Raw genomic sequence first — 23536 nt, 5'->3', positions numbered from 1 at the left:
ATAAAAACAATAATAATATTAATAGCAAATAATCTCTATGGAGCACTTATGACTAACAGGTAGTATTCTAATTGCTGTAATATTAATTCATTAAAACCTTACAACCCTATGAGTTTGCTATTATCATTATGATAAGGAAGTTGAGGCACAGAGAATTTAAGCTTGTTCAAAGTTATACAGCTTGTGTCAGAGCTAGGATTCACCCCAGGCAATGTAGGTCCAGAGCCCACTCTTTCCCATAATACTGTATTCCTTCCTCTTTCTTCTTGCCACCAACAATAAAAATGTCCTACCTCTAAGCAACAAAAGTAATTTTCTCCTGCTTTCTGAGAACTTCCTTTTTAATTATTTCAAAGGGAGTCATAAAAATTTAGTTGCTGCCCACCATTTGAGAAGCTTGAAAAAAGTGTCTGGATAGAAGGATGGGTGCCTAGCCGTTCGTTTGTGAAAATGAGTTGTGTGGTGGGCTCTGGAAGCCAGGGAAGTTGCAATCTCTGTTTTAGAAGCTCACAGGAGAGGCAGAATGAGGAGAATTAGTTCCATGAGGAGGGTAAGTGTAACATGCTTTAACCAGAGTGGCTGAATCACTCAAAGGAACACAGCCGTAGCAGAAGGAAAAATAGTAAATGCTGATGTTCCTAATTCTAGGTTGTTTGGTGGGTCTTGAAACTAAATATCCCTGCAAAGGGATGTGGTAAATTCACATGACCCCTTTCTGCTGTGACAGCTTGGCCCTGTCCAAATGAATCTTAGTCACCACTTTGGCTATTTTAGGCCCAAGTCTGATTTTGTGGCACTGGGAGAAATACAGCATATGTTTCTTGTGATGGAGCAAACCTGAGCTCTGTATTTGGGCAATGAAATGTTCAGCCCCAAAGAGAGTAATGTCACGTAGGCCAAAGCAGCATTAGAGTTACGAAGGCTTTAGGGACAAACTGAAAAAGCAGCATAATTAATGGATTCTTTGCGGGGGTTGTCGGGTAGGGAGGAAACTAACTTCAAAAACAGCTGACCAAAATTCACTTTGGATAATAAGATTTTTTCTTTTGTAGGCGACACTGGTTTGGGTGTATACCAAAACAAAGAAATAAAAGTCCTGGGAAACTTCTTTGGATACCATATTAATAATTATTTTTGCCAAAGACTTTTAAAGCAAAGAGAGAAGAGCCAGTTTGAACCTCTGCTCTAAAAACAACTGGGAGAAAGACTTAACTGGGAATAACCATCACCCAACAATGGCATGTTAAAATTTCCCTTGCTCTGGGGCCGGCCCGGTGGTTCAGGTGGTTGGAGCTCCATGCACCTAATGCTGAAGGCTGCTGGTTTGATTCCCACATGGGCCAGTGGGCTCTCAACCATAAGGTTGCCGGTTCGACTCCGGCAAGGGATGGTGGGCTGTGCCCCCTGCAACTAACAACGGCAACTGGACCTGGAGCTGAGTTGCGCCCTCCACAACTACGATTGAAAGGACAAAAACTTGACTTGGAAAAAATCCTGAAAGTACGTACACACTGTTCCCCAGTAAAGTCCTGTTCCCCTTCCCCAATAAAATCTTTAAAATAAAATTTTCCTTGCTCTGTGTAGCAGCGCTGTCCAAGAGAACTTTCTGCAATGATAGAAATGTCCTTTATGTGCGTTATCTAATATAGTAGCCACTAGCTACATATGATTACCGAGCACTCGAAATGTGCTAGTGTGACTGAGGAACTGACCTTTGAATTAATTTAAATTTAAATTGCTACATGTGGCTTGTGGCTACTATGTTGGACAGTTCAGCTGTATAGGACAATACTGTGGCCTACATAGTCTTCCTAAAATTCATATAAATGTTCTTATAAATCTAGAGTTATACACAACTATTCACATATTTCAGGGATTGAATAATAACGAATAATATTATTGCAACTTATGACATATCTGAAAATGCAAATAAAAGTTTTATAATTGGCAGGAGTTGTGTGACTAAGAGGGACTACTATCCAATCAACCACGTAGAGGAAAGAGTTAAATTTTTTTTACAGTTATCAAAAGCAAGTTAGACATAAGTTTATTTTAAGACCGTAATAGAATAGTTTCCTCTCTTGAGGGGGAGGGGAGAAATGCTGTCCTATAAAATTTTTGCCCACTGCTGAAAAGACTCCATTATTTTATATTGAGTATTTTAAAAAAACTTTTAAAGTCAAATGGGCTCCCTATATGGGGTAATTACTGATTTTGTGTGTGTGTGAGGTGGAGGATAGGGAGAGTGGTAAAAGAAGAAAGGTACCTAGAAAGAACAAAGAAAAGATAAGAAAAGTAATTTGAAAACATTTTCTAGTATCCTAAGGTAGTGGGGATTTTTACTGCTTTGTGATGGTTGTTCAATTCTAGTTCCAATTCTAACTCGGTGTTGTTTCCATTGAACTAAACTACATTTTTTGGTCAAATATTTGTTTGAGAAAATGTGACCTAGATTTATGTAAACAACAAAAGAACAATACAAACAAATGAGAAACAAAAACTCATAGACACAGACAATAGTTTAGTGGTTACCAGAGAGTAAGGGGGGCGGGGGGTGGTAACCGAGGGTAAAAGGCATCAAATATATGGTGATGGAAGGAGAACTGACTTTGGGTGGTGAACACACAATGTGATTTATAGATGATGTAATACAGAATTGTACACCTGAAATCTATGTAACTTTACTAACAATTGTCACCCCGATAAACTTTAATTAAAAATAAATAAATAATGGATAATAATAGTAAATTACTGTTTTTAAAGTAATTTCATCTCTGCTATGAATTTTAAAAATAACACATATAAAATGTGATTAAGCTTCCATTTATTATAACTTGTTGTTTGGATTCATACTTAGATATTACTTTACATGATTTAAAAAACCAAAATCTTATTGAAAAGATGGTAATTTTTGGAAGTGAGAATTTAGCTGTAAGAAAAACAATGGCCAACACCAGGATATATGGGCCCTGAAACAGGATAAAACCATGATCATCAGCTGTATTTGTCTGGCTTTTTGATGATTTCTTTAATTTACCTTTAGTTTCCTCCTTGCATTGAATTTCCTCAGTTGCTCTACTGTTTCTGGAAGATGAATCTTGTAGGCATAACGATCCCTCTCCTATAAAAGAAGAAAGATAATGAACACTTATAACTGTATAAAAAAGTGAAGAAGCTTAACCTAAAACAAACAATAAAGTCCTAATTATTAAATGTGAAACTTAGATTGAATCCTAGGAGACTGGAGATTTTATTCCATGATACTGGTAAACATTCTCAAATGAGGCATATGAAGGTCAAAACTAACAGTAAAATAATGTTTTATTTTTAGCAATAATAAAGGGATAAAATAATGGGTCATGTAATTTTCAGATATATGGCTAAAATAATTAATCATAATATGATGAAGGTATGAAGTTACCTTTGATATGAACTTGTCAGGTAAAATAAGCATTTGAAAAATTAACTGCACAACTTATTCAGCATTCTGAGTTATTAGGAATAACTGGATTTAAAAAAAAAATCACAGTATCTTGAACTAGAACAAACTTCAAGGCCATCTAATTCAACCATTTCCCCATGTGGGATCCCCTTCCATCCCCGATGGATGGAACACCATTCTGTATGACCTTGCCCAGTAGGGGATCATTGCTTTATGGCAGAATACTACAATTTTAAGGAAGTGAGAAAGTTCTTACTCAGCCTGGGCCCATATCTGGCTTGTTTGGGCATCACCTCTTCCATATAATAACCCTTTAGTAGTTAAGAGGGAGAATAATGCTTCCACTAAATCTATTTTTTTGTGATAATGTCTCCAGTTACCTCAACTATTCCTCATGTATATGTCAAAGCTCTTTTGTCATTCTTCTATCTTCCCCTTTGGTTCTACTCTAATTTGTCAATGTACTGTAAAGATTTATATGCTATCAGTATTAATTTCAGAAATATTTCTTGAGAGCCTGCTATGTGCCAGGCATTGTTCTTATGTACTTGGGATACATAAGTAAACAAAACCAACAAAGATAAATCATAGAGTATGTTAAAAGTGCTACAGAATAAAGCAAATAATAAAGCAGAGTAAGAGGGACTGGGTACACTGCAACTTAAAATAGGGTGGCCAAAGTAGGTCCAGTTGAGAAAGTCACGTCCAAAAGAGGTAAGTGAGTGGTCTAGGCAGAGAGAACAACCAATGCAGAGACTCAAAGGAGGGAGTGTGCCTGGAATTTGAGAACTAGCGAGGAGACCCATGTGTGTGGAGTAAAGAGTAGGTTAGATCAGAGATGATAAGACTGGGATAGGCCATAAAGGGCCTTTGGTTTTGTTCTGAGTGGAAGAGGGAGCCATTGGAGGATTTCGAGCTTGAATGACACGATCTGACAGCTTTAAAGGAACACTCTGCTGGTTATGTTGAGATTAGATTGGAAGGGGACAAGGGTTGAAAAAAAATCAGGAAGACCAGTTTGGAGGCTACTATAGTAATCCAGGGGAGAGATGATGGATGAAATCAGATGGAAACAATAAAAAGGGTAAAAGGAGGTAGACTGAATATGTTTTGTTTTGTTTTCCCCAAAAAGTTTTACGGAGGTATAATTAACATATAAAAACTACACGTTTAAAATGTACAATTTGATAAGTTTTGACATATGTATATAACCATAAAACCATCACCACAATCAAGATAACGAATAATCCATTACTTTCAAAAGTTTCCTCATGTTCCTATGCCATCCCCATCCCAGCACCCAGGTAACCACTGACCTACTTTCTATCACTACAGATCGGTTTACATTTCCTAGAATTTTAATAAATGGAATCATATAGTATGTACTCATTATTGTCCAGCTTCTTTCACTCAGCCTAAAGATTCTGAACTTTATCCACATTGCTGTATTAATAGTTCATTCCTTTTTATTGCTGAGTGGTATTCCATTGTAAGGATACGTCATAATTTTTTTTATCTGTTCATCTGTTGATGGACCCTGGCATTCCAATTTTTGGCTATCAGAGATAAAACTGCTACCAATATTAATATACCAGTCTTTGTATGGATATACATTTCATTTTTCTTAGGTAAATACTTAGGAGTAGAATGACTGGGTCATATTATGAGAGTATGTTTAACTTTTTAAGAAATTGCCAAACTGTTTTTCAAAGTGGTTGTACCATTTTACATCTCCATAGCAGTGTATCAGTTCCAGTTGTTCTATATCTTCACCAATACTTGGTGTGGTTAGTCTTTTTTATTTTAGCCATTCTGATACATGTGTGTATAGATGTCTCATTGTGGCATTCATTTGTATTTCCCTAATAATTAAGGATGTTGAGCGACTTGTGTGAGAGCTTATCTGACATCCATGTGTCTTCTTTGTTGAAGTGTCTGTTGAAATCTTTTTCCATATTAAAAATTGGGTTGTGTGTTTTCTTACTGAATTTTAAGAATTCTTTATATATTCTGGGCATAAGGTCCTTTATCAGATATGTAATTTGCAAATATTTACTCCTAGTTTGTGGCTTGTCTTTTCTTTTTTCCCCTAAATTTATGTTTTAAGTGTGGGTTTCCAGGACCCATCAGCTCCAAGTCAAGTAGTTGTTTCAATCTAGTTGTGGAGGGCACAGCTCACAGTGGCCCATGCAGGGATTGAAACTGCAACCTTGTTAAGAGCACCGCGCTCTAACCATCTGAGCTAACCAGCTGCCTTGTGGCTTGTCTTTTCATTCTCTCACAGTGTCTTACAAAGAACCGAAGTTCCTAATTCTGAATATATTTTGAAGGTAGAGAGAACAGGATTTTCTGACAAATTGTATGGGGGGGGTGTGAGAGAAAGAGAGGAATCAAGGGCGACACCAAGGTTTTCAGTGTGAGCAACTGGAAGTCTGACACCAAATGAAATGAAGAAGACTGAAGGCAGAATAGATTTTTTTTTGGGGGGGGGGATGGTGAGATGGGGATGAGATCAGGACTTTAGTTTTGGATATGTTATGCTTGAGATACCTAAAGTTCAAGTGGAGATTCAAGTATGTACTTGGACAAATAAGCCCAGAGTTCAGGAGAGGTCTGGGCTGGAAATAATTTTTCTGGGGGGGTCATAAACATTTAGAAGGTAGTAAGTATTAAGTTATTACTTAACTACGGTATGTTCCAGGCACTGAATTTGGGACTTTCACAGGCATTATCGCATTTATTTTTTAAAACAACTACATAAGATAGTAGAATAATGCTCAATCTGCACATAATGGCTCAAACTGGACATAATTGTCATCATTTACTGAGGTCTTATATGACAGGCACTGTTCTAGTGATTTAAATGTTTATATTATTTCTCACAGCAATCCTATAAAGTACACATCATTATTATCCTATTACATAGTTGAGAAAAATGAGATGCATTATACCAGATGAAGATTAATTAGTATGGAGAGAAGTGGCCCTTTAACTTTTCTTGATCTGGATACTACATAATATTTGTAAATTCAGTTCAAGGTGACATTATTATTACTATTATTATATTGTAACTAAAATTCTTGTTTGCATATGAGCCACTTCTAAAATCAATGTTTTGGTGTCATGTACTTACAAAATTTATTTTTGAATTTAATTGTAGAATTTTACAGTTAGCCATTTCAAAATTTCACCATATTATCAGTGAAAATTCCTAAGGAATGAATACAAACACTTCAAAATTTACTTTCTATATTAATGACCAAAAAGTAACAAGAGTTCCACTGGAGAGCAAAATTATACCTTTCTTGAGTGTACACACAACACTCAATGTCAAAATGACTACAAGTTTCGACTCTGCTAGAGTCTAGGCTAAACATCTTGGAAATGAGTTCATTATCTTTAGGGACTTAACCTCCTTTCCCTGCCCTGAGCCAAAACAGGTTCACAGGGGGCAGCGGCTAGCTCAGCTGGTTAGAGCGTGGTGCTCTTAACAAGGTTGCCGTCCGATCCCCACAGGGGCCACTGTGAGCTGCGCTCTCCACAACTAGATTGAAACAACTACTTGACTTGGAGCTGATGGGTCCTGGAAAAACACACTAATAAATAAAAATTGAAAAAAAAAACACCCCAAAACAGGTTCACAAATACAGAAGACATAAGAATTTATCAAATAATTAGCAGAGAGAAGGATAAAATTGCTATTTTAAAAGAAGCAATGGCATCTTTTAATGGATTGCTGTTACTGATTATGGATTATAAATTTTAATTGTCATGCCTGGTGATGTTTAATTTACATAAAGTGTTTCCCTGAGCTCTGTAAGTTGTTCTAGCAAATAATCAAATCCAAGGGAAGGGGGGAGGTCATGCAAACCTCCAATTTGTAGCCAAGTTGGATACAAGTTGTGAGTAACATGGGGACCTACTACTTGCAAATGGCATCTGAAGTGGGGAGCAGTCTTGTGGGACTGAGCCCTTAACCTGTGGGGTCTGCATTAACTCCAGGCAGTGTCAGAATTGAATTGAAATGGAGGACACCCTGCTGGTGTCAAAAGAATTCCTTGGCACATACATCTGATGTCAGAAGTGTTGTGAGTGTGGTAGTAGTTTAAGAGTAAAGGAGTAACACACAGAAGTGAGTTTTTCCTAAGCACTTACATATTGTATAATTTCATTTTTATTATACTCTCAAAAGGACAAAAATTATAGTTATGAACAATGGGTCAGTAGTTACTAGGGGTTAGGGTTGGGAGGAGGATACGATTATTAAGGATGAGCATGAGAGGTGACAGAACAGTTCTATATGCTGATCATGGTGGTGGTTATACAATTCTATACATGTGATAAAATTTCATAGAACTATACACACATACACACACAAGAAGGAATACATATAAAAACTGGTGAAATTCAAATAAAGCCTGTAGTTTAGTTAACAGTAGTGCTCCAATGCTGATTTCTTAGTTTTGATCATTATGTTATGGTTATGTAAGATGTTATCATTGGGGGAAGAATGGTGAAGAGTACACGGGAACTCTGTACTATTTGTGCCACTTTTGTGTGAGTCTAAAATTATTTCAAAAGAAAAAGTTTAAAATACATCACTTTCACTCTACGTGTTTAAGTCTCCTATGGGTTTCTTAATTCTAAATACCTCGAATCACTCGCTGAGCCTTGTCAATTTTCTTTGCTTAAAATCTCTCAGTCTGGGTATCTCTTTCCTGCTCCCACTTTTACTCCCTGGTCCAGGCCCCTGTTGCCTCCTGATTGGACACCCACCCACAGCTTCTATAGGATCTCTTTGCCTCTTCTGCTTGCATCCGACAGGCAACCCGCTTGCACACAGTGTCCAAAGGAATTATATGAGCATGCTGCTTTCATTGTACCATTGCGCAAAAGCTGGCAGCAGCTTTTTACTCTCTATATCTTAATATCCAAAGTACTTAGTTTTGCATTCTACACTACATATAGTCTTTACTCAAACAAAAATTTCCAGGCTACTACTGCTACAATCCTTCAACTAGCTGACATTTGTACAGAAACCTTATCCATGGTTTCACTTTCTATGGTTTCAGTTACTCGCTGTCAACCATAGTCCGAAAATATTAAATGGAAAATTCCAGAAATAATCAATTCATAAGTTTTGAATTGTGTGCATTCTGAGTAGTGTGATGAAATCTCGCGCCGTCCCACTCTGTCCTACTCTGGATGTGAATCATTCCTTTGTACAGCATATCCATGCTCTATATGCTTCCTGCACGTTAATCACTTAGTAGCCACCCTGGTCATCAGATCAACTGTTTTATGTTATTATTAATTATTGTTCTTAATCTCTTACTGTGCCTAATTTATAAATTAAACTTTAGCATAGGATGTATGTCTAGGAAAAAAGATAGTATATATAGATTTCAGTACTATCCGCGATTTCAGGTATCTACTGGGGGTCTAGGAACGTATCCTTCTAGAATAAGGGAGGACTACTGTATTATGTCAGTTTGCTTCCTGCCCCTACCACGCACTGAACACTTTGTAATGCTTTGCCTGTGCTCCCCTGTACTTCCCACGTGGAGCTCATGGCCCCCTTCAGTCCCACTAACACGTGCAGCGTTCCCTGGAGCTCCAGTCTAGTGATCTTTCACGTTCCTCATTAGTCTTCCTGAGCCTGTACTTCTGAACTCCTGTGTGGTGCTTCTCACATGTGATTCTTTGAGGTTCTCCTTCTTTGTCTTCATGTTATATTACTATCATTTGAAAATCCATTTCATAGCCTGACTATGCCTTTCTCTAATACATTGGGAAGTTTAGTACATAGCAGACTGTGAACTCTATTTCCAGTGAACATCTTTTCTGCTCACCATTCACTAAAGTGAAGTGGAGAGATAAGGGCATAGTAAAAAATGTTTGTTTATAAAATTATGATTTCTGATATTTTCTAAGCAGATGAAATCATGAGATTCAAAAACTATCTATTAAGGAATCTCGTAACAGTAAACAATAACAGAACCCTAAGGCATTACAAATGAGACAAAAGAACAAAACCAAATTGTTCTGGACTAATCCTACCTGAAATTAACAGTAATGCCCCATGAATTCAGAAAAATTTCTACAGAATGTGCCTTGCATTTTAATGAAATACTTGCTTCATTGTCTTTAATACACACTAGCTGCTGAATATACATTTAATTGGTGTGTTGGTTGATTTTTCCCCAAAATTCAAATCGATTTAGCCTGTCAGAAATACTCTTTTCACGTTTTAGTACAGTAATATACTTTAGGGTCTACATGTTAAGGCTATAAAAGGTGTGAAAAGAGCTCAGCCATCTCTGAGGAGAGTACAACTTTAGTTGGTCCTAATTTTGTTGGAATGAACATTCACAGCAAGCATCACTAATTTAGACAGATAAAGGTGTTAAACACAGGTATGATTTAACAACCATGAGACAGTCACGTATTACTTGGTATATTTACTGAAATTCTTTTTTGATATGAAATGATTGAAAGGACATCATTTTTTTTTTCACCCAAGAAATAATTCTTGTTATTTTTGTGGGTTTTGGGGTTTTTTGTTTTTTTTTTTGACATAAAGCAATGGTATTATGACTTTGGGCATTCTGCATTAGAAAGATTTTCATCATCTTATTTCTTCACTTTGCAGTCATTCAGCAGTTTTTCATATTTAAACCATAGCTTAAATTTCAGCCATTACTAAATTAATACCACTACATCCACAGCAATGATTTACAAGTTTACATGGACAAGTATTTAAATATAACAAGTCCGTTCTCATCAGCTAGATAACATTCTCATTGAATTCTTCCATCTTCAGATGACACATAAGCAGTGAAGGTAAACTTTAGTTCATATATGACACATGACGCTGACCTCAGTTTCTGGACCTTTTTCATTTAAGTTATTGACATTACTGTCTTCTGTCTTTCTGGGGCTAGAAATCTATACTATATATTAAGCTCAGGTTATTTCAAATGAGAACCATTGCAGGCACAAGGGTTTCTAAAGATAAATGTTATTAGTCAAGATAATCATGATAATGAAAGCCAAATTTTCTAAAGGTCTTAACAACAATTAATCTGGCTGCCATTTTCATTGTTATTTGCCGTTTAAACTAGCTTCTAATGAACAAAAGACCCCCATTATGGAGAAACTGAGAAAGGCAAAGGAGAAATAGGAATGTCTCCCAGAAACAGGAGTGTTCATTTCTGGGAGAAATACAGACAGACCTTGGAGATACTGCAAGTTCGGTTTCAGACCACCATGATAAAGCGAGTCACATTAATTTTTTGGCTTCCTGGTGCATATAAATGATGTTTACACTGTACTGTAGTAGTCTACTAAGTGTGCAATAGCATTATGCCTAAAAAGACAACATTTATACCTTAATTAAAAATACTTTATTGCTAAAAAAAATGCTAGGCATCATCTGAGCTTTAACAAGTTATAATCTTTTGGCTGGTGGAGGGTCTTACCTTCAATTTCTGAAAAAATGCAGTATCTGTGAAGTGCAATAAGGCAAAGCGCCGTAAAACAAGGTATGGCTGTACTAAGACAGTATCTAAGAACTGTACCAACTCTTTTCTAGGGGCAATCAGGAATAACTAGAACCGGACATTTCAAGTCAAGAGTAACTAGAACTGAGTATCAGAGGGTGGAATGCAGATTTGAGAAGTAATATTCTTAAGGAGAATCAAGATCCATTGGAATCTCAAAATTATTCTGCAACATTACTGTTCAAGCCATTGCCACTAAGATATATTATTAACATATGTTTTCATATATTTTATTGTTTTGCATAATCTCTGGGGATGTAGCATGATATAATATAATGAACATCCATTTGTTCATGCATTAAATAATTAATACTTATTGAGAACCTACTACATGCCCGACACTCTCTAGGGTGCTATACAGAAGTGAACCAATAGCCCCCAATTCCCACCCTTATGCAGCTTATATTTTATGGGGATAAACAGACAACAAGTAAAATATAAGTATGCCTTATGGTGACAAATGCTATGGAGAAAACTAAGGCAGGGAAGGGGGATAGGGAATATTGGCAGCAGGGGGCATTCCTCTTCCCAAATTTTAAATTGGGTGCTCAGGGAAGAGCTTACTAAGAAGCTTATATCTAAGCAAAGACGTGAAGAAGGTAGGGGAATAAGCCATGAAGATATCTGGGGGAAGAGTGTTCTAGGGAAAGAGCATGACTAACAGAGGTGCTGAGGCAAGAATATGTCAGCTGTCACAGGCCAATATGAGGAGAAGAGAATGAGAGAAGAGAACAATAAGGAGTGAAATCAGAGAGGTATCAGGGAGCGAAATTATATATATATTAGATTAAGAAAGAATACACCAGGGGAGGGGCCTGACCAGAAGGTATAAATTCAGGAGACATTGGTGTACAGACAGCATTTAAAGCCATTAAAACTAAGTGAGGTCTCCAAGAGCCTGAGGGTAAACAGAGAAAAGGAACAAGGACAGAGGCCTGTGGCACTTCCATCCGTTTGAACATCCGTTTGTGAAGAGGTGGGTGGGGTGGGAGGAGAAGCGGAAGAATCAGCACGATCTGAGAAGAAGCAGGCACAGAGGCAGAAGGGAAACCGTGAGAGTGAGGTGCCCTGCGACCAAAAGAAGACAGTGTTTCAGGTGGATGGATGTCCACTGTTGCTGAGATGCCAAGAGGTAGAAAGCCTGAGATCTGACCACTGGATGTGAGCAATGTGAAGGTCATTAGTGACTTGACAAGAGCTGTTTTAGTGGAGTTGGTAGGATTGCAACCCACTAGAGTAGATTCAAGAAGGGATGGGAGAAACTGAAGAAAGTCAGCACAGACAACTCTTTCTAGGACTTTTGCTGTCAAGGAGAGCAGAGAAGAATAATAGAAGCTGGAGGCAGTAGTCGGGTCAGCAGAAGATGTGTGTGTGTGTGTATAATAAAAATAAATTGTAGCAAGTTAGATTCAACAGAGGTAGGAAACTGATCACACAGGAAAGGGGAAAATGGCTGGAGTGACGTCCTTAAGTATGTGAAAAGGGTGGGATCTCATGTACAGGCAGAATTAAAACCCTGGTTCCACCGCTGTCAACTTCTGTGACTTGGGGCAAGATTCTTAACCTCTCTGAGCCTTAGTTTTCTCACCTGTAAAGTGAGAATTTCCTGAAATTATTGAACTGTGTAATGTTGTCATCAAATAGTACTGTTTAATTGAAGTCCCAAGTTGCAATTTTCCTTAAATTCACTGGCAAGATGGTATAGAAAAAAGAATTTTAAAAATCTGCCTTTTTCCTAGGGCAATAAATCCCTATTTGTATCTATTGAAATAAAAATAATGCTACAAACCACACAGTCACACCCAAAATAAAGATAATCAATGTATTTTAATACAGTGCTATTCCAGTTATTCATATTGCACATCTTTGGAACACGTATTGGTAGAGAACAAACAGGCCTTTCTTCCTGATATATTCTGTCTCAATCTGCTTTTGTACCCTCTGTCTGATAGCAGAATGTCATTTGACTCAGATATTTTGACAGAGGATGTGCAGAAACAGCAAACCAGAGGAACAAAAATGTAATGAAAAATGCTCAGAAAAAAGGATTACGTGGAAAGGACACCTTAGAGAGCCAACACATTCCTGTCACTGGAAGTGTTCAAACAAAGTGTAGAAGGCCATCTATGGGTTCATGTACCTTAAGCCAGGGGTGATTCAGTGCTTCATAAACAGTGATCCTTTCAGCTGGATCCAGCATCAGCATGCGACGCACGAGGTCTTTGGCACTTTCCGAGATATGGCTCCACTGCCGCGGATTCATCTGAACAGGAGGGAGGGAAAACGGCAGTTATTCTCCGTGGAAAGTTACCATTTACTGTTACTGAATAGTCCTATGCCATGCCATTGCAAAGCCAATGACATTCTCAGAGCAAAGAACAGAAATCTGATTCTAAAGGTTTGTTTTCAAAAAGAAACCCACCACATTAAAAAAAAGGTTTGTTTTCTAAGGAAAGGAGGACAAATGCAATGCTTTTTTTGTGGTTGCTCATTACATGAGATTTTTGCATCAGTCAATATTGCTTACATATGTTCTTGTTCCGTAAGTTAAATATTTTTAATAATGGAAAAATGGACTGTTCATGATTCCAGTTTCTACCTTAGCTAAAGGGGCTAGATTTGTTTGACTTAGAAAGAAGGACTAAAAAAACATTTAAAAGTTAAACATTTTAAAGAAATATTTTTAAAATATTTTGTTTTTAAACATTGGGATTAGCAGTAATTATGAAGCTACGCAAAGTTATTAATAGGCTATTTTGGTCACTGTATATCAATTTCAGTATTTAGGAAAAAAATATGCTATTACCATAAGCCCTACAAAATAACCAATTCACTTGTATATTGTCCCTAGTTAAGTTACTTTTGTCCCACTTTTAGAGACAACTAAGCCACAAGATAAATTGACTAAACAAAAAAAGTATGAGTTGTTCAAAAGACACAGGACTTGTGAAGAAGATTCTGGATCTGTGAGGATAAGAACTGGAAAGCTCCTGGGAAAAGGGGTAAGTCTCAGACCAGGAACCAGAAAACAAGGGCACAGGAATACTTTGGGCTTAGGGTTGGGAAGGCAAGTGGGGACAGGAATATAGAGACGAGTGCAGTCTCGTTCCCTATTTAATATCAGGAAGCTGATTGGTGAGCTTAAGTAAGCCGCAGGGTGCCAGGAGCTTTAGGCAAAGCCATTGCTTTAACTAGCAGAACCTATGTCACCTTCTAAAGGAGAAAAATGGAGAATAAAGTCCACAACAATTTAAAGCCAAATTAAATCACAACTTGCATCACAGTACATATGAATCATTACAGTTTTGTCTGGCTAATGTGAAGCTTTGTACTTGTAGATGGGGAGTGGAAAATGCCTCCATGTTAGGGATAACTCTTAAAATTGGAGGGTGTTCCATTTTCTTTTTCTAACAGGCAGAATTGCACACGATAGTCACTTCTGCTTGTCAGAGCCCATTAAAATTAATGCCAGGAGACTGTTGAAATATTGTCATCCTACTGAAGTTGTGATCAATCGACCAGTTTGAAATAACAAGGTGAGTGATTAGAGGAGGCTTAGATAGATAGCCTTGTTCCTTCCTCTCGATCCTAAAGCTGATGCACTCTTTAAAGTCTGAATGACTGGTCTTTGGGAATGGGGTTGAGAAATCCTCTGAAAGTGGTGGTAAGATTTCTGAAGTGAGTAGAAGTTGAGAAGTATACTCCCCTGTCTTTTTAATGAAGGAGCCCAGTCTAGGGTTTTCTCTTTCTTCAGCTGAGAAGAGAAGCTGAAATTAATTTGGAAGGTTGAGTATATAAAGGGGGAACAAAACAAGGCTATAGATGTCAGAGAGATAATGGATGGGGGGAGGGGGATCCACAGTGTGAGGGATATAAATGAGAAACGTCTAAGTATTACTTTGTTTTATGCACCTGAAACTAATAAAGTATATATAAAACACAAGGCTATAATAGCAGTCACTTATTTAAATACAAAAACCACCCAGTTTAGACTTCTGCTGTGTAGATATACACAATCTGGCCACGAGTTAACAATGATATAAGATGATACTGTATCTTTTATATACTTTGGGAAATATATTTTTGTCCTTTATAAAAAATTTAATTGAAATCAAATGTTAGCACATATTCCCGTTAAATGGTATTCTCTCACATCTACTTTAGAAGATCAAGTAAGCTAGCAAATGAGAATGAAAAGTTAAAATTACTTAAAACCAGGAATAGTCTATAAACCAACAATTTAAATGAACTACATTTAGAAGTTATCATCAAAATTTCTTGAAAATACCCATAGAGATCAAGGATTTTTAAAATAGTCCTTCACTTGATCTTAGCCAAAAGACCGAGAAGCGATAAAAATAGTTCTTCTGTTAAGAACTACAAGAGTGATGAAATGATATTTTGGAGATCTGCTTCAAAATAATCTAGTAGTATGTAGAATATGGATAAACATGTTGATAAGTATTGAAGCTGGGTATTCATTATACTGTTACCTCTATTTTTTTTGTTTGTTTGAAAATTCTCTATAAAAATGTAAAAATAAATGCTGAAAGAATCATAGCACAATATTTTTTTTTAAAAAAAGATAAGCCAGGTTCATCATTGATGGTAGAGATGGATCTATATTTCAAACTGAGCTGCTGAAAACCTGGGGCTTTTGTAAGAAGAGCCATGAATATAAACAAGAGGTGAGGTTAACAAAGTAAAAGAGTAAATAAGTTGTTAACCTCAAAGCTTCAAACCTCCAGGTACAGAAATTATGATATAGCTGCCACCATCCATCTAACTTACTGTAATACTAAGAATAGGGAGTTTAAAAACAATTCAATTTTTGGACATGTGTGAACAGTCCAAGTTTCTTACAAAGAAAAAAACAAACAAACTACCCAATGCTTTAAATATAGACAAAACAAAATACCAGAAGCTGTTGGAATGAAGCACATTGTCTTAGAAACAGGGAAGTTAGGAAGTGAACAGACAAAAGAAGAATTCTATTATTAGCAAATGCTTATAACTCAAAAAGGCAGGTGAGAGATTTTATTATATGATACTTACATCATAAGTCACTGTGAGGATGAAATGAGTTAATATAAATGTTTAGAACAGTTCCTGGCACAAAGTGCTATGTATGAGTTAACCATCCTTATTGCTAGTATTATTATTATTATGCTGATGCATTACTAATTGTGTTTATTTTCATATGTTAGTATCTGTAATTTCACTTGGCAAAATTCAACCAGAAAGCCATGGTGTGCATTCCTGATAGCCGTTCACAATTTCCTGGGATTGGAGCGGGATGATGATTTATAGGCAGTTTCCTGAGACACTGAGTTACCTTGAAAGGATTGATTTTATTCCCCAGTGGCCAACTGACTCTAACAGAAGCAGAAAACCCTATACTTAAAACGTCTTTGTCTGTTAACAGAGTTTTGGCATATATTTTAATTCAAATAAAATAAAAGACAACCTGTATACCTTTATAAGCTGATGGTGCACAGGCCAAAAAACAAAGTATAAACCAGTCTCACTTTTTTACCTCCATAAGCTTTAGTTTTGGCTTAGAAGAATAAAGCTGCAACTCAAACTACCTTACTTTACCTTTCTTTTCTTTTCTTTTTCTTCTGTTTTTCTTTACTTTTTTCCAAGTCCCATATAAAATTCTAACATTACTGAGGAATTGAAAAGAACACTTCACAGTGTTGGAGTTTAGTGTTTTATAAACCAGTGTGTTTGGTTTTATGTTGCCAGGCATGGCTGAAAATGAAACAGTGATTCTGCTGAGTAGAAAGTACAGGTTTCAGTAATAACGGGAGGAAAAAGAACTTCCTCGACATAAGCTGCCCTGATCTGATATCCAGACATACTCCCCCATACTTCCCATATACAGTACTCCATTCTGTCAGCCATACGTGGTGGTATAGGGCAAAAAAGCCGGGGTAGTGAGACCAACTTTAAGCTTATTGATTTACAAGAATTCCTTAGGTCTTTTTGATATAGCTAGTCACAATGCCAGTAATGACATTTTACTTTTTGAATAATGAAATTAATAATTTACTAATCAGAAGTCTATGAATAGTACAAGTAATTACAAATCACATTAGCCAAAGAAAAATGTGAATGTTTAAGTCACACCAAGATGGCTCTAAATTATATTATGGGCTGCAGTTGTGATACTGGCATTTCAGTTCATCCTGGAATGTAAATGACCAAATTTTCAGCTGTGTTGGATGACTACATAAAATGCAATAACGTGTGATAAAGCAAAACAAATAAAGGCTGATAGACACTAAATATAAAATAAAGATAAAGAATTACTAAAATTACCTGGATGAAATTTCTATTTTAGCTATACAAATTAAGCAAAAAGCTTTAAAAATGAAGCCCTTTCCTCAAGTTACACAAAAAAGGGTCAAAGAAATTCATTTTCTACTTTAGCCTGAATAAATGGGTTTGGTCATCAGACAGCTAATGGATACTTTTTAAATCTGGGCCCAGGTCTGTCATAAACACCTTACTCACGGTAAAATAAAAAGTTAAATTCTACCACAATAAATTCCAAGTACCATTTCAAATTCTTTCCCTGAACTAAAATTTTACTTGAAATCAGTAGGGCATGAACCAAACACGTTCTTTCACCTAGCTAAATGAGCAGTTTTGCAAGAACGTATTTGTGGTAAAATACATTTGATTTGTAGTATGGTTTGTGACTCTGAGGGCCCAGGACTCTTAAACTGTCGACTGGTACATGGGGGAAAGGGGCATATCCATCTGGTCTCTGGTTTTCACACTATATCAAAGAGGGCGAGGGTCCCTGTTTTCTAGCCTGAAAACAGAGTTGGAATCCAAATATGGGACGGACTTCAGCTGTTGCAGAGAGGGAAGGAGAAAGGAGGGGGAAGGCAATGGTTGTTTTAAAGCCACTGCCTCTCTTTCAACTCGATGACAGACAATTCAGCTGATAGGCTCAAATTTACTTGAGGCCTATGTTGCCTACCGAGGCTAGAGGGTCAATGATAGGAGCAAAGAACTTCTCTGACTTGGTAACTACGTGACAATCATTAAGCAATCCAAAGACAGATAATTACTCCAAAGCACATTTTTCAGAATAATTGAATCTCAATGAAAAAAGTAAAACATTCATAATATATTACCTTATATTTTCCTTTAATAATGCCTTCAAACAATCTTTCCTTGGTTCCATAAAAAGGCAAACAACCACTGAGCAGGATAAAAAGGATCACGCCACAACCCCAGACATCTACAGGTTTTCCATAAGGCTCTCTTTTGACAACTTCTGGGGCCATAAAATGAGGTGTTCCAACACGTCCTACATTTAAAACAATAACAACATCAAGAAAAAAATGTTTACATAAAATGGGCTTTTCCCCCTATTTGAAAACGGAAAATAATAGAACAATAACAGTCTGAACAAAAAGTTTAACAATATATTCTCTCACCACCTCTCCCCTCTTCCATAAAATCAAGTTCACAGAAAGAAATACATTATTTATCTGATCACCTCTTGAAACTAGAGCCCAGGATAGGTACTTTGTTTCCTACCACTGGTACTTCTTATTGAATTCAGCAGGGTACACGGTAATTATTTACCTATTTTTTGCTTCATGAAGAAGTTGTTTAAATTTTCTAATTTTCATATGTTTAAAAATCACTAAAAATATAGAGCAGAGGCAGGTGGAAGAGTCAATAGGCAAAGTCTGCCGCTGCCCAGGAAAGAATGGGAGGGTCTGCTCTGGGCAGGGGCAGGGAGGGGACGGGTTGGGGAGGAATGAAAAAAAAAATCTGTGGAGAAAAAGATTACTTTTGACTGCCAAATGGAAATTCTCAAACTAAACCTAATGCCGAGACTTTCATTTGGAATACGAATGTGAATCTGAAGTCTTGTTCAGTTGATTTTATGAGTTGGCTACAGCCATTAACAATGGTTAGTAATATTTTGTTACAATAGGATTTTTAAAGCTTCCTCCTAGTGTTAACATTTGAAGAGAATGAGGCAAACGCATAACATAAAGCAAAGTCATGAAGCTCCCCCCATTCAATCTTTTTTGACCTCCATCTTCTTTAAAGAATTTTCTTTTTTCCCTATCAAAACCAGCTTTCCGGAAAGAATCTGATAGCAGTGGTTTGCATGCTAGTAAGCATCTTTCAGTATCCCAAAAGGAGTGTTTTCTTCTATTGTAGAATGAAAGGTCTGTACCCTGTAGGGCAATTATTGTGGGAGGGGGCACTGCCCATCAGACTTGGGAGCTCTTTTAGCTGGATGCAGGCCCAGCCTCCTCCTTTCTCTTTCTCTCTCATCATATTGACTCCAAGAGAGTTTTTTTTTTAATTTTGAACGTTGCGTGATACCTTATCTAGAGCTCAGAACTGTGGTTCAGAGTTTAAAAAGACCGTAGAGATCTTCTAATCCAGCTAGAGAGACTGTATCATAAAGTCCTATTAGTGATTGTCAAACTCGTTTGGGATGGAGACGGATAAAGCAGCTCTCAGTTTGTGTACTGGGGATCTACCCTTGCTACCGATCATTATGATTCACCTCCCTCCCTCATAATAAAAGAGATTAAGTTCAGGATTCAGAGAATGAAAATATTTTCATTTAAAATGAACAGAGGTAGATCAGTGAAAACTCTACTGGTTAGAAGGAAACATTTTTATTTCCGTACTGGCTCCTTTTCCTTCCTCAAGTAAAATAAAGAAGATGAAGCGATGAGACCTAAGCCTCCTACGTCATTAACAGCCTGGACAGGGTGGGGCTGTTGGAAATTCACCTTGTTCTGATGGCCAGGAGCTGGCATGAATAGGGACGGGCAGATTAAGAGATCAGGGTACCTGCTGACAGTTTGCATAATGCTTTGAAACTCAACTTACCTCCTCCTCCTTCCCACGCAAGAAAGGGCCAAGCAGCTCAAAATGGGGCCCTCACTTTGGGATTAGTCAGAGCCACTATGGCCAGTCCCAGCCATCCTGAGGAGGTTCTGTCCATTTATCTGGATTGAAGACTACCCTGATGTGGAGAATTAGTATTTATCCTAGAGGAAGATGCATGTCTTTTGGTTCAAGAATTTGCTCATAGATGACAGAAGAAAAGACCATGGTAGAAAGAATATATAGGAATGATCTTTTTAATTTTGTGCAGATGGATGGAATGTAAAAGGACAGAAATTAACCTACACTGATCTCCCCAAATTCCTTGTTTGCAATCTCTTAAAACTTTTCCCTCTTTGTAGTCACTTGATTTTCATGACTTTGACCACAAAATTCTAAGAACAGGAAGTCAATTACGAAACCAAATTAAATGTCACTGTATATGACATACACCAGACATACATTTAAATACTTAAATGGTATGTTTTCTGATAATATAAGATCTCATTACCTAGAACCTCAGGGAAGGAATTGTTCTGAATAGCTACATATTCACTACTGTAAGACTTGAATCTTTATGCACCCAAACCTTTTTACTTTTAACACTTTTGGATGGCTACCTTCCTACAATTTCCTGACTTCTTTTACACAAGATGCTGCACATAATTTAACCTTTTCTTGATGACTCAGAATTGTCATTGCGGATATCAATTAAAGAACTATGCTATAGAAAAGGAAACATTCTCAGGGACTTCAGAGGTATGCAATTTAACCTTTTCTTGATGACTCAGAATTGTCATTGTGGATGTCAATTAAAGAACTATGTTATAGAACAGGAAACATTCTCAGGGACTTCAGTATTAAAAGGCTGCTGTGCTTTCCCAGTTTCGGTATTTGATCAACAGATTTTTTTGTTAGGCTTTCATTTCTTTGCTCTCACTTTGCTCACTCCCGCCTCATAATTTGTTGCATAAAACCTGCTATTAACCGGAAACTAGCAACCAGAATATTTCATTTAATAACAACTTCTGAAGTGCCTGCTAGGTCCTAGACACCATGATAGGTGCTGTGGACGTACAGAGGGATAAGCCATGGTCCCCCTGGACACTCACAAAGCTTAGTATTTGATATGATTACAAATCTCTACATCAAATGATACATGGAGGTATGTAACTCAGATAGGTATGGTAATATGGGAGAGAAGGAGTAGGTTACCCAACTTGAGATGGTGAAGTTCAGCCTGCTTTTAAGATGAGATGATTGTTAACTCAGGCTTTAAGAAAAGTAAGAGTTAACTGGCTAGATAAAATGACAAAAGGCGTTTCAACCAGGGTGAATAGCAGGTGCAAGGTACAAAGGAACAGGAATCCATAAATCTTTTTGAAAAAACGGGAGCATGTCAGCCTGACAGAGAGTGTCTTCACATTCTCACTTGAGAGGATGACCAGTGGGTTTTAAAGGGAGGAAAGAGTATACTGCTATTATAATGATTTTCTAGGTTCCCAGTTATCTTCTGGATAAGTGAGTTTTCCAAATAGCTGAGTTTCAGATAGGGGAAGTGTAAATATATGTAAATGGTTTTTACTATATGGAACATATAAAGGAGGGAATTCCTTTCTATTTGGAGGACTGCGTGACCAAAGATTCCAACTGACAGGAAAATAGCTTTCTGTTAAATGCTAGCAGATTAACTGATAAATACTAGCAAAATTTTCAAAAGTACCCTAAACAACAGGAAAGCTTTTAATAAGAGAAATCATTTATCTCTTAATTACACATACCATATTTTTAAAGACATTGTAATGCTTGAAGTAGTTATTTCAAGACTGTAAGGAAAGGTTAAGAAATGACAATATTTCAATCATCAAAAAGTATTTTAATTCTAGAAGTACTGAGAAAAATAAATTTTGCATAGCTCACACACTGTTAGTTCAAAATCATCTTTAAAAATATGCAATTAAGGAGGAAGGTTCCTGGACTTTCGTAAAATAGATTAAAATGTAGAAAATGTCCAGGTAAATCTAATGAATCTGTTTTTCCCCTTCAATCAAGATGCACAATAAAATATGAAGCCATGCCTTTCTGAATACTAATAGAATGCAGATTCAGACTAAGAGAAACAAAGTCATTCTATATGGCCAGTATTTTTGATCAAAAAAAAATACAGTGAATGTTTAAACTAAAAAAATGTATTACAATAAGACACATTGCCATTAGTCCCCCTCAAAATACTCCCCCTTGTTTCGAACACACTTATGCCATCGTTCTTGCTACTTTCTGAAGCAGTTCTGGAAGTCCTCTTTCGTGAGTATCTTTAGTTGCGCTGTTGTGGCTGCTTCGATGTCCTGAATTGATTCAAACATTTACCTTTCATGATCATTTTGACTTTGGGGAAGAGTCAGAAGTTGCATGGTGCCAGATACAGTGAACAAGGTGGATGAAGAACTCACTGTAATGTTTTTATTAGACAGAAATTGCTGCACCAGAAGCGATGTGTGACATGGAGCCAGAAGTGATTTGTGACATGGAGCCTTTTGGTTGTGATCAAAAACTATGGTGAACGCTGCTGCTGAGTGCCATCCAATGGAAAGGCAGGGATCTTCAATACGGGTAGTGGCACATCGAACCTTAGTAACAGTGTGGGACAAGTTTCAACTTGTTTGGTGCAGTCAGTCGCGTGTGAACTACAGTTGAGAGAAGGTGTGTTTTAAAGTGTGCTGTAAATCATCCTCCATCTTGACAATGCTCCGTGTCACACATCACTTCTGGTATGGCAATTTCTGTCAAATATAAACATTACGATATGTCCTCATCCACCTTATTCATCGAATCTGGCACCGTGCAACTTCTGGCTCTTCCCCAAAGTCAAAATGACCATGAAAGGTAAACGTTTTGAATCGATTCAGGATATCGAGGCAGCCATGACAGGACAACTAAAGAGACTCAAGAAAGAGGACTTCCAGACTGCTTCAGAAAGTAGCAGGAACAATGTGGTGTGTTCGAAGTGAGGGGGAGTATTTTGAGGGGTTTTAATGGCAATGTGTCTATTACTGTAATACATTTTTTTATTTAAACATTCACTGTATTGTTTGATTACACCTTGTATAACAGATAAAAGGAATTAGCTTCATTTCATTTTATTCCATCAACCTTGGAGATGTAATTATCAGAATTTATTTGTTATAATTGTGTAGTCTTAACACAGGGGTGATCTGTACAAATACCATATTTGAATATCAGTTTAACAGCAACAATTATTTAAAAACAACAACTTTTGATTTGTAGTTGATTACAAGATTAATTTGAGTGAGCAGTGTTGTGTGGTTGTCCAAAAAGCTAATTGAACTCAGGGACCCTGATAGGGATTGAAGACCCATAGCAAAAGAAGTGATAGCCCCAAGCTCCTGTGTGCTGGACTGTAACTGTAGTTGTGTTCAGTCCTGGCTCCATACTTTGTGCATAGTGAGGAGAGTCTGACCCAGTTTATATGCAGAATGGCTAATTTAACCTATGCAAGCTAACTTGGACAAGACTTCGAGGAAAATGACAGCTATCTACAAACATCTGAATGGCTATCATGTGGAAGGATTAAAACTGTTCAGTGTGGCTCTAAAAGTCAGAATTAGGACCCCTGGGTGGAAGACACAGG

General features: G+C 37.1%; 1 protein-coding gene across 15 annotated transcripts in view; it reads right to left on the bottom strand.

Moving 5' to 3' along the window:
- CASK (calcium/calmodulin dependent serine protein kinase) overlaps nt 1-23536 on the bottom strand; it is a 416202-nt gene that overhangs the window by 116460 nt on the left and 276206 nt on the right. For all 15 annotated transcript variants that reach the window (XM_081041785.1, XM_081041786.1, XM_081041780.1 and 12 more), the window contains exons 7-9: nt 18156-18331; nt 13145-13267; nt 3038-3121 (exon numbers count right to left, since the gene is read on the bottom strand). In XM_081041785.1, the coding sequence (XP_080897911.1) occupies nt 3038-3121; nt 13145-13267; nt 18156-18331 (383 nt within the window). The remainder of the gene's footprint in view (nt 1-3037; nt 3122-13144; nt 13268-18155; nt 18332-23536) is intronic.

The sequence above is a fragment of the Rhinolophus hipposideros genome (genome assembly GCF_964194185.1).
Source record: "Rhinolophus hipposideros genome assembly, chromosome: X".
Lineage (NCBI taxonomy): Eukaryota > Metazoa > Chordata > Mammalia > Chiroptera > Rhinolophidae > Rhinolophus > Rhinolophus hipposideros.
The sequence above is the reverse complement of the archived record's forward strand: the minus strand, read 5'-3'. Positions and strand labels throughout refer to the sequence as shown.